General features: G+C 39.7%; 1 protein-coding gene across 3 annotated transcripts in view; it reads left to right on the top strand.

Moving 5' to 3' along the window:
• Nucleotides 1–1,273: 1,273 nt before the first annotated feature.
• SLC1A7 (solute carrier family 1 member 7) overlaps nucleotides 1,274–12,618 on the top strand; it is a 59,905-nt gene continuing 48,560 nt past the window's right edge. For all 3 annotated transcript variants that reach the window (XM_074596686.1, XM_074596685.1, XM_074596684.1), the window contains exons 1-2: nucleotides 1,274–1,486; nucleotides 2,563–2,642. In XM_074596686.1, coding sequence (XP_074452787.1) covers nucleotides 1,346–1,486; nucleotides 2,563–2,642 — 221 coding nt within the window. In that variant the 5' untranslated portion in view covers nucleotides 1,274–1,345. The remainder of the gene's footprint in view (nucleotides 1,487–2,562; nucleotides 2,643–12,618) is intronic.

Genomic DNA, 12,618 nt, shown 5'->3' with positions numbered 1-12,618 from the left:
AGGGTTGCGGGGAGCTTTCATGAAGCATTTTAAAATTATTATTTCATTTGGAAAGGGTATTATTTGATGCACGCTACCGAGGTAGCAAAGTTACCTGGTGGTAGAAAATGCTTGGAGTGGGACGGTGCGGCATTAGTTCAGTCCTCTTCTACATATGCATTAGTAAAATTCTCTCTGATCCTCTTGTTTTGAGTGTTTTTGTTCAGCATGTAGACTCCACATACTTTTTTCTCCTTTTTTTTTTTTTTTGGTGTGTGTGGGTATGTCTTCCTGGCCATACATTATTCATCTCCTGCTCCAAAGAGCACAGTTTTATCTCTCATGAGCTCTTTTACTCATATGTGAGCATGTATCAACAAATACTGTATCACAGTGTAAAATACAATATTGTAAACACACAGTTTTGTTGTACTCTATGGAATATTTTCCATAAAGGCACTAAATACAATAACCCAGAAACCAAAGAAATGTTTCAGGCAGAACGCGTGGCACGGTGAACGGTTATGGTGGTGTATTTTTATCAGATACTCACTCGCATAAAAATCAGCGTTGGGATTGAATGCGGGCAAAGGAAAGGAAAGCAATCCCTGTGGCTTAGTCCGATAATCCTCTGAAAGTAAATTGGCCCTACTCTAATCAACATAGTGGTTGGAGAAAAAGTGAAATCATTTCACTTCCAAGATAATAAATGACAAATGCCAGAAGGTGCCCTTGCGTGCCTGAGTATACAGCTATTTTCTGACTGATGCGTAGCTCTTAGGCTACTCATTCAGCCCTTTCTTCCCATGAAAACAAAAACCCCAAGCCTGCTTTAGTTAATGAAGTTCAGTTTCACCTAGCTTGCCCTGTTGTGATAGTCCAGTTCAAAATGTTACCTGCTCTGCCCTTCAGAATATCTGCAGTAACATTCATTACTTTTACCCATTTGAACGCGTGACTCGCACTGTTCCCTTTCCAGGTTTGGATGTCCAGATCCCAAACCAGGGAGACCGAGGAACGCACTCAAACACCATTTTTCTCCCAGGAGTGTCACTTTGTTTTCAACCGGTCTTGTTTTAGAAATACTACTGCATTCTGTTCTAATTTTCCAGAGCCCCCTAATCTTCTTCCAGGGTCTTAATGATGTAGTCGATAATAGGATTGTTGGTATTAATTTGGAACAATAATGCCAGCTGCTTGCTTGGTGGCTATTGGCAGAGGGGTGACCTTGCAGGTCAGCTAAGCAGAACTGGAAGTGCTTTGATCTGATCTATACAGAGCTAGAGCTGTCTACCCAAACAAGAGGAGCCAGTGAATTCTCTCCCCATGGGATGCTGATTCTTCTCCAAAGAGCACGGAGGACAGCATGGCAGTGGGTTTTGATGCAATCCTCGCTCGGATCAAGGATGTTTGTAAAAGAAATGGTTTGCTCATTCTCTCGGTGTTGTCGGTCACCATCGGCTGCCTTCTCGGATTCTTCCTGAGGACGAGACGGCTCTCCCAGCAGGTATGTGTGGCACGGCCGTGTTTCACTACACAGAAAATACCATACTTACGTAACAAAAGACATAGCAACTTGTGGAACTTCAGGATTGGACTGTTGAAGATAAAACGCGTGTATGTGTGTTTGTTAAATTCATTTAATTTCATTTGTTTGTTAATCTACACTGTTCTTTGGGTCTTTTTACACATTCTCAAACGATGCGTTTGCAAGGGCTGCTGGTCTTTAAGACACCTAGTGAGTCTAGCATAAGCATATTATAATGTTGCAAGTAGGGGTAATAATAGTGGGTGGGTGTTTAGCTAGATGAAATGTAGCATCTAATATAGACCCGTAAAAAAATGGAGGTGCAATATATTCATTGGATTTTATATTACCTTGGAACATGTCCGTCTAAAGAAAACACTGGGAGGATTTTTCATCATCAGGTGTACAGAGGTACAGATGATTATATTACACCATCGGTGTTTTGTATTGATAAATTTGAGATTTGCCATCATTAACAGACCATTAAAGGCACTTGGGTTTTCTCCTCCAGCATACTTCAGCTAAGCTCTTTGCAGGTACTCGTTTCTTTCTGCTGTGTCGGTCAGACAGAAGAGAGGGGGCAACTTGCATTGCTGAATACATTGTTTGAGCATAAAATATAAATCTCAATTAAAAAATATGGCACTTAGTAAATGTGACTAAACTAAGACAATTCTTCATTCTGCTACTGCTAACTGCAGTCTGGACATCTTTTATGTCCGATCAGTAGCTTCATACATCTAGCAAAACACACAAAATACAGAATGAAGAGATTATTCAGGGCAACCTATTAACAGTAGTCCCCAACAGATGGCATATTTCATTTTTGTCTTCCTTTGTAAAGGAACGAACAATGTAGTGTGTTTTTGTTGAATTACAACACAATATGTAATTAATTAATTTTAAAATGATCTTTTAAAGCCTACTATCTTTGCCACCTTATATACCAAAGCTGCAGATTTTACCAATGTTATCTGATCCAGAGCTCTAGCAGGACTCATGAAGACAGATAGTCTTTATCTCAAAACAATAAGCATCTCTCCATGTATTTCTAGGAAATTAGTTATTTCCAGTTTCCTGGTGAGTTACTGATGAGGATGCTGAAAATGTTGATTCTCCCACTGGTTGTCTCAAGGTAAGTGAGGACAATGATTATTCCAGTAACTTTTTAAGTTTCCTAAATGAGACATGGCATCACCACTATTTTGGGTTTAACTGAATTCATGTCAAAGTGCCAGGACCATTACTGACTGCTGTATATTCGTATTTTAGTGGAGCTATGAACATATTTTTAATCAATAGGAACATTTATGCAATACCTCATATAGGTATTATTTTCTTTAAAACCCATGTTGTTGGTTTTTTAATTGACGTTTTCTTCTTTCCTTGTAACGGGAGGACTTTTCGCTTTAAGCTGACTTGAAGTTAAATATATAGAATAAGTAAAGCCTACCTTAAATCTAAACAATTTAAATAATACACCATTCAAATAAGATGAAAAAGCACTGTTAATTTGAAGTCCTCTGCAGTACTTTGAGAGATGTGCTGTAGTATGATGAATATTGAAATAAAACCAACATGTCTCCAGTGAACTAATAATATGTACCTGGCTTCAGCTGGAAGTGAAAGTGATTTCTTAGTACATTAAAGGCAGAACCTTTAGTGGTGCCACTTTATTGGTGTCAGGATTAATGATCTAGATCCGGGTGCTGAGGAACGGTGCACAGTAGCTGCCTTTGCATAATTTAGGATAGCTTTTTTGTTTCTGTCCTCTAAATTTGTCTTGTCTTCCAACTGTCTACAATCACAAATACCAGTTGGATGGCCAAAAGCTGTCAGCCCAATGCTGAGAGAAGACATAAGGAGAGATGGAGAGTAACAAAGCTAACTTTACCTAACCAGATCTGAGAAAAAAATCTTGCACTCTTTGGTGCCTTTCCTTGAAAGCACTAGCTTCTAGAACTGAATACAAAAGCCAAAAACTCAAAAACTCACATTCCATTTTAAGAAAAAGATAAATTTCTAGGCTTCAGATCACCAAGAGCTGCTGAAAATAAATACAACTCAGCATTAATTTATTTTTAAATCATATACTTTTACATCTATGTTCTCCTGGTTTTTCACAGAATGAAGCTGATTCATGGTGCTTGCATGCTGAGAACTGGCCATAGTATGACTATAGACTCATACCTGGTTCTGTCCCGCGTAGCTAGAGAACGTCAAGGCAAAACATGTTAGATTCTTTTTGAGAGGTGAAAGGGGAGTTTTCCAAGGACAAAAAGAATCTCACATGAGGAAGTGACGTAGTAAGGACATAAAAGGGTAAGAGCTGAGTCACATGCCCTTCCCTAAAATGTATAGTTCTTTAAATCCCTTTGGCTTTTAGAGATGCTGGGAGGAGAAGCAGCACAGTGGGGAAGAGCTGCTCTGACACAGTCTGTGATAGCTCTGGGTTACCTACAGATGTGTCAGGAACGAACCTCTGAGCCGCACTGTTAGAACTGATGGACTCTCTCCTCTGGGGAAGAAAGAGAAGAAACTTCACAGATCTTGAAACAGATTACCTCTCATTGTAAGGCAGCGTGAGTCTATCTCCCTGTGTAACAATCTAACCATCACTTGCTATTGCATACTGAAATTTCAGGGTTTTGCAAGCAAAAAATACTCTAGATATAATTACATTCTTGTACAGTCCTTTTTTTTTTTTTTCCCCAGAACAAGCACAGTATTTCCCACATATATTTTTCATAAAATGAGTAAACCAGTGCTCTGTGTTTTTACCAGTCTGCATACACATTTAAACTAAATTTCTTTGTGGATTTGGAATATTCTCAGTCTGTCCTGTGGGAGCAACAACATTTAAATCATCTTCTAAATTACTCTGTATTATTGTTTACAAAAGCCAGGGGTACAGCACCAAGCTCTAATTTTACTCTCTTAATTGAAGTTAAAGCAAGTTTTTTTCTTGAACTAACAAGTAAAAACAAAACTTGTAAAGAAAAGTTAAAGTGAGAAAGGAGGGTTGAAAGAGGCACTCAGTGCAAAATACACTGTCACAAAGTCCAGAGTTTATCTTGAAGGGTTGTGTCAGAAGTAAAAGTTGGCAAGTGTGTGGCTCCAAAGGCTGATAATAGAGTAGAAAATCTTGCATTTATAGGTCACTAGCACAAATCCAGCTTTAAAAAGAAGTGGCTGAAAATTTGTACTAACCCTCTTTTGACCTGATAGTCAGAGAATTAAAACAGGAACTTTGCAGATTGTATCCATTAGGAAAGAGAAACTGATTATATAGTCAGGTATCTTTGGCTGAACTGTGTTTGTTTTAAAAGTTCTGAATGCAAAAGAAATCAGTCGAACAACAGGAGACTGTTGCTTCAATGTACAGTTCCTTGTCTTACCCAGCTCTGCCCCAGCGCTTGGCAGTGCTGTATCCCAGAGCCCCCGTACCTGTTCCTGACATCTCCTCTCACCTGGGGTCTTACTTTTTCTTTTCCCACAAAAAGAAAAGAAAAATCTTGAAAAAGCAACCACCAGTAAAACTGGCGTTCCAGTCTGAGCCCTTCACAAGCTTTTGTTTTTGTTGTGACATGAACCTTCATTAAGGGTGGGGGTTGGTATTGTTTCAGTTATCTGGTTACATAAATAAGCTTCATAGCATCATACAATGACTCTAAAAAGAAGTATATATTGATTTCCCCCATCCTCTGCCAGAGGTTTAGCCCTGTTCATACCTATTAGTATCCACCAAGTGTCTCACGTATAGAATTTGTTCTTCTCAGTGATGAGAACAGGTACTCACATAACAAAGGATGCTGTTTCTATTAGCAACATAAAGAAAGAAGCGATTAAAACTAGTCTGACAGTTTGTATCTTTCCTAGGAATACTCAGGAAGCAAGTGTTACAAGACCAAATTTTAGATCCTGCAGTTACCAGATGTACAGTACTTATTATATGTATAAACATAGGATACTACTTTTAAACCTGGGGATGGGAATATTAAGAAGCTCAGAGAGAATAGGAGCCAAATCTGAATTCATAGCTACAGACTTACACTTACACTCTGCCTGAGCTATTACTGCAGCTGGACAAGGGGATGTCCTCAAGATGCCTGAAAGATTGACTGCAGGAGATCTGAAGTTCCCTGATTCTCTTTGGGACAGAGACCTTGATTCTCATTTGACAACTGCAATGCAAATAATAAATTTTCTCCCTTATACGCAAAAGGTTTCAGCAAATATCCTAGGTTTTCAAAGAGCCGCACGCCTAGGCGGCAGTGATAGAGGTGAATCTCAGTGCCATCCTGCCGTGAGTCCTGTGGTATGTTTAAAAAAACATGGGTCCAGGTCTTCAGACAGACATCTGCCGATCAGCTGGCCCAAGGTGCTCAAGTTTGTTGAACCATCTTTCCTTCCATCTAACGCGTTTCCAGGCGTGTGTGGAGGCTCAGTCTGTGTTACACCCTGTAGCCAGGAGGTGGCTCCGTCTGGAAGACTGAGGAACCACGAGTTGTTGTGGGTGCTCAGTCACCAGCCCAGGGATGACCTGTGCATCTGGGAGGCCCTTCGTCCAAGGCGATTTCTAATAGCGCTGCCTACCCAGACAATAATAACATTTCTACTCTCTTTTGCTATGGTTAATTATAAACTTGCACACACGTGTATTCTTCACTTGCAGGTGGTGCTTTCAGGACACGTTGATTGGCCGAGATAGCTGTGCATCACTTTAGTTTCTCAGCTTCTTAAATGCTTGAAATAATCAAATCTGATGTCAAAGTCTTTGTGCTCTGCATGAAGCAAACAACTGGGAGAGGAACAAAAGTTCAACTTTCCCATTAATATCTTCTCACATTTGCTGAAGATAATATAAACCCTCTGACCAAATCTGTGCTAGCAGTGCCAGGGTGGGCGCTGGCGCAAGCGCAGGCCAGCCATGCTGGCAGGGACTGTGCCGTAACTCATGGGCTGTCACCTTCCTTCATCTTTGTCCTTGTGCCTCTTCCCTGCCCCATCGTCTTCATCTCAGGTTACCAGTTTTCTACTGATTGACTTCCATAGGGCCAGAAAGTTGATTTTCAGTAAGCGTAACTGCATTGATTTATGGTTTGGGGGGAGGTTTTTTTCACATCTTCTTGTGGCTGAGGTTTTGAAGAAGCTGCAAACTCTGACTGAAAAATTTGCCACTGCTGAGGCATTTATAATGCTTCTTTGTGACATGGATTCTATCCAGTAGGCAGAGAGCTTATACTGCGACATTTACCCCAGAGAGGACACTGAACTCTCCTTGCTGTTGGAAAGGCAGAGGTGCGGGAGCAAGGGCTCTCACACGCACGGAGTTTGACTCCATAAGCCTTGCTGCTTCAGGAAAGCAGGCTAAAGCCAGTTACACGGGTTTACACCAGCTGAACCTGTTGAGTTCTCTTTGTCTTATATGTATACAACTATATGTAATAGAATATTGCATCCTTTATTTCAACACCCTCCTTATTTATATGATTAAGCTTTTATCTGGTAACAGGGCCCAGTTTTCTAAGGCTATGATTAGCAGTGAGCAGTGAGACTATTTGTGGGAAAGAATTGTGAAGGCTGTCTAACAGGCTTGTCAGCCCAGTGAATAGTCCCTTTAGAAAAGCAGGTTTTTATGTTTAAGCTTAGATAATTATTACATTTAGTATTTATTTACCACTGACCATTTTCTAGATGTTTAAGAAATAATGAGTAGCAGAGATTTGATCCTTTTCCATGTGCAGAATCTGTTAAAGAAAGATTGTTCCCTTCATAGTCAAATCTAAGTAACCAATTTGACCTGCATTTTTTAAAATTATAAAGCTCGTTTCTCTGAGTATATTGTGCCTGACACAAGCAAATGTATGCTAATAAAATGTTATATTTATTTGAAGGCTCATTTGGGGGTAGTAATAAATATTTGTTACTATTGGGGTTTTGTTGCTGAATTAAATATGATATGCTAAATATAGAACTGTCTTTCTTTAAGGGGATTCCTGTCCATAATTCCATCAGTTCTGGTAATCCCCTATCCTTCTGCTCGATTCCTGAGTGGGTCATTCTTACTCATGCTGTTAAAGCCTAGCATTTAATTAGAAACTACTCCTTTATAGTATCCTTTTCCCCATATAATTTTTTTTTTTTCCACAGCCTTCTGATTTGGGGAATGCATTGGCATTTTAACATCCCACTAATGAAAAACATTGCTCATTCTGTTCTAATGCAATTCGGTCGTCGTTCAGCTGTACTGTGCCGTACCAAATTCCGCCTCTCAGGACTCATTAGTTACGTTTGAAGAGTTGACAACTGTCTAAACTGTGCAAGAGTGTGTGGAGATGCTCTGGGTGCAAGCAGATGTGAGCTCATTTAGCCATGAGCCAAACTGGGCAGACCGGTGCCAGATCCCCACCGGAAGGCGTATAGCCGCATTAGTGTGGCTTTGCGCCCAAGCTCCTCCGCGAAGGACTAATGTGGCTCTATGGCTTCCAGACCAGTCTTGGCAGCTCAGAGTGAAGGCAGAGTGAGTTCATGTCTGCCTGCAGTTGTCTGTGCAGGCATACCCTAAATAACTTCACAGCAACAGTATATTCTTTGGGAGTTCAGGGTTTGGTTAAAAGCACGCTGTGAGACAGACCATTAGCTTGGGTAAGTGGTGTTGGGTGCTGTTTTGGTTGCTGTAGATGAAACTGGTAATAGACCACAGACTGGAGATTATTTTTGGTTTTACTACTTAAGCTTACACTTTGTTAGGGATGAAAAATTTAACCCAATTTTAAAATTTAACTCAATGCAATCTAAATCTCCTACCATGATTATAAATCAGTGTCTGGTATGGTCAATATAATGTCATTCAGAAGGAAAATATAGATCTCTAAAAGGCCATGAAATCTACCTTTTTTCTTGTTTATCTTTAAATTTAAACCAAGAGGACAGCCAAAATTAATTTGCTCAAAAATACTGGTTTTACATGAATGGTAATATGTGCAGTACTATTTCTTCTAATCCATTTCTGGTACTGAGAGATATTTTCTATGTTGTCTTGAGAAATTCCCATAATTTAACTGAAGACTGTACAGGAAAGGATAGATAACATAAGCTTCTGCTCAGTTTTGGCTTGGTCTTTTCTGCTAGGTAAGAGTTAAACTATTTCCTCTGGTATTTCTTTTGTAAGTACCAGTCGCTCTGTTCTTATGCTTGTGCAGCTGCCAAACCAGGGCATAATCAAGTGCAATCAAATTTATGTACTGTATTATCCAGTGAAGTGTTGAGGAGCAGCTGCAAAACGCTGCCTATGGTTCTCTGAGGAACCTGCTCAGAACAATGTTTTGTAATGTACCAAAGCAGCTGTATTTTCCCATAGAATTAAATTGCTCTTGGAAACACGGGGCTTTTTCTTCACATTATTAGACTCTGGATTTTTCCCTCTATTTCACCTGTGTTACCTTGCCAATAGAAAAATAATGGCACTTGGGAAGAGGTCTTCCCCAAGAGAGGGGGGTAGACCTTCTGCTGGGTTAGTATGGGAAAATCTGTGGGGTACCTGAATGATAATGTAAAGCATGTATAATGTCCCACTTCTGAACTACCTGCCATGTAAATAATAAGAAAAATAAATTTCACCCCAGTGAGAACAACCTGTTAGCCCTTTCCTAGGAAATGCGACCTACAGTCATTATTGTGGAGAAAGTCAGTCTGGAGATGTAAGTTTTAAGTAGATGACAAGAGGCGATAAATATATTTACTTTCAGTAGAGTGAAAAGCAAAACAGTACTTGGGTGAAACCGAAAGGATTACCCAAGGGTAAGAAGAACTGGTCAGAGAGCAGTCTCACTCAGCACCATTATACTACTTTCAATTATTTGTATCGCTATTATATTGAAGAACTCATGTCAGATTACCCCAAAAGTTCCCCAAAGGATACTTTGAGATTGCCTGAGCTTGTAGAATAAAATTCCATTCTACCTTCTTAGGAAGCCTTACTAAGAATCCCTCCTCCATGCCTCAGACATCTTCAGAAGTTTCACTACATTATAATCTGTAACATTATCAATATTCTTATCTGTGGTTAGGAATCCGGAGTGTAATGGTCAGATCCCATACTGTCTTCTAGTGTTTCCTTTTGCTTGTGCAACTTAGAAGTCCAAACCGTTTCGGTGAAAAATGACATGGTGCAGAGTTACGGATGTCATAATGACAATATTGGACCAACTCAGTACAAAGTATTTAGGTGATGTCAGTAGGGATCTAGTGAGGTGCAATAGACATCTACAGTCACCAAGTGAATGGGTGTGGAAAGCACTGAAGTGATTACAAATGGGGTATGAGCAGTTTGTGATCTGACAGAATTTTTCTGTGATCCTCTAAGAGCTCTAAAGTACTTGGTGTCTTGTAAAAGAAATGGCAATGACGTGTGAAGCTTGAGGGGCTGGCTGGATTCCCTCTGTTTCCTTAGGGTAGAAACATGTATGAAGTATAAACAGTTGAATAAATCTGACATTTGTTTATAATCCACATTTGTGTTTCAAATCCTTTTGCCCTTTTCTTAATCTAAAAACACTTGAAAGAACTGACAGAACAGAAAAACAAGTATTACTAAGATTCTTGACTCTTTCCACAGATGTGAAGCTACACAGCCATATTTAATAGATAATTTTGTTCCATTTGCATCCTGACCTTTGAATTTAGTCAACACCTTTTTTTTTTTAATCAATCAGAACAGCTAAATTCAACAAGCCAGCCTGAATTTTGCATGAGCTATACTACAGTGTCTCAGATCTCCTTTCTCAGTCAGTGATGACAAGTTGCTGTTCGTCCCCTCCAGCATTCATAGATGTACCGCAGCAGCTTTGCATATTGGGCTATTTGGGAGGAAGCAGTGACAGAATGGCCATTGATCAGACATTGATCTTCACTGTGTCCTGAAACAAAGTCCTACCTTGTTTACATAAGTCCATAAAAACAAATTTCCTATTGCACACTAAGAAAATACAATGCATGGTGTGAATTCCTGGCGGGTTTTTTGCTATGTATGTCAGTTTATCGTTAACAGTTACAAGTGTTAGATAATAAGGAAAAGGAGACCTCAACGTTTTGGGTAAATAAAATATAAAGCATTATTTAAAAAACAGAATCTCAAAAAGCTGCATGTTATGATGTACTAGAAATGTAGATTTGGTTTCTTTTGTAGATTTCAGTTCCTTTTCCAACAGCCTAGCTGTAAAATTAAACACAATCACTGCAAATAGTGTATTACAGACAGCAAGATCTTCTAACATATTGTTCATTTGCTGTTGTTTGAAGATCAAGAGCCAGACTTTCCATCATGCCTGACACCTTTGAGCTTCCACTGTGTTTAGTAAAATAGCTATATACTTATGCGCTCTGAAAAGTTGATTCACATTTCAAGTGCTATTTACGACTGATAATCTAACCATACAGAAACTGCTGAATGGTCCTATTTGTTAAACAGCTTCCACTTTTTGTATTCATTTTTTTGAGCATAGACACTATTTTCATTTATATCAAGATATCTAAACCTTAAAAGTGCTGTTTCCTATTACTTGATTTTCAAAGGAGGCAAACCTTAGTAAATCCCTGGGCCTTCAGGAGGATTCTAGACGTCTCATCTCCTTTGAAAATCATGCTGTAATACTATGAAACTTTTACTAATACATGGCATTGGGGATTATTCCGCTGAGTACAAGTGAGCATGATGGTTCCTCGGTCGCGTTCAGATCAGCATCAGCCTGTTAGTACACTGGTGGTCTACAAAACTGTTGAGTCTGAGTGAAATTCACAGAGAGCCTGGGTGTCATTTTATTGCCTGCCTGGGATGTCATTTTATTGCCTGCCTGGACTGTACACAAACATACACAGAAAGAGTGTTCATCTGTACAAATGGCTGTCTCAACAAGCGCACACCACTTACCTGATCCAGCTTAGTTCGGGGTGTGAACACGGATTATTGCAGGATTTTATCTTCCTCTGCACTTAGACAAATGGTGTCATGGCACATGAGAGGTCCTGGCATCACTCAAAAGTGGGTGGATGGGACTGGAGGTGTAGGGTGGCACCAGATTCCAACCAAGATGCCACTTGATTGTTTATAATATGTAATTGTATATTACATATGTGTGTATGTGCTAACTAGCTGTCTGCACATATCTGGGCAGGCGGCATTTTTTCCTGTGCAGTGTGTTACAACATCTGGAGATGAAAAAACTAAACTACATCACTGTAAGTAAAGGCAGACCATGTAGGGTGAACCAGACAGGAACAGGTTATGGTCCTTATGGTCCTCCCACCAGTCACTCTGGCACGTGCTGAGAGCAGCAGGCTTCTCTGTTGCAGCCATGTCTTGCTCTAGGTATTCTGTCATGTTAGAAGAAAGCAAACGAATATCTTGGAAAGAAAAAGTCATTCTGATTCCTCTTTCTCACTGCTGACATAATTGTGATTACACTAGAGACTAAGAGCAAAATTAAGCATTAAACTATAGAAAGAGCCTTGCTGTATTGTATTAGATTATATTAGTACAGCATTTTAAGATGATTAAATGGCTTGTGCTGTGGAAATGGAGATTATTACCATGTTGAAACTTGAAGGCACTGACCTTGACAAAAAGGTAAGCGACAGCCTGCCTGCATGATCAAGCAGCATTAGTGAAGCCAGCACTTCACTTTCATGATGCTCAACTGTAATATAATCATCTCTAATGTAGCTGTTAGAGGAGCTTCCCAGCCTCACTGGGACAACTTGCTTAGGAAGGTCTTTTCTACGGCGTGCAATTAGAAAATGAGAATGCGAGGGAGGGTACGCGATGAATGAAAACAACCATGATTCTAGGAACAACCGTTGGTTGTTAATACTTGACCATTACTTCTTGACAGGATTAATGTCTTTCTAATCACACTAATCCTTTCTGATAACTTTATCCATAATCCATCTATTTCAAAGCAACATCCAGATGGCTTCTGGTGGAGAGGAAGACAAAGTAAACATGCAGAATGGGGTCTTAACAGCAGCTTCTTGTATTTTCCCTTTCTGGGGAGAGAAGTTTTGATCCTGAGACAAGTAAAAAAATGTGCTTTTATCAGAGAGCAACAGAA

The sequence above is a fragment of the Larus michahellis genome, chromosome 8, assembly GCF_964199755.1.
Source record: "Larus michahellis chromosome 8, bLarMic1.1, whole genome shotgun sequence".
NCBI lineage: Eukaryota > Metazoa > Chordata > Aves > Charadriiformes > Laridae > Larus > Larus michahellis.
Note: the sequence above shows the minus strand (reverse complement) of the source record. Positions and strands in the feature narration are given on the sequence as shown.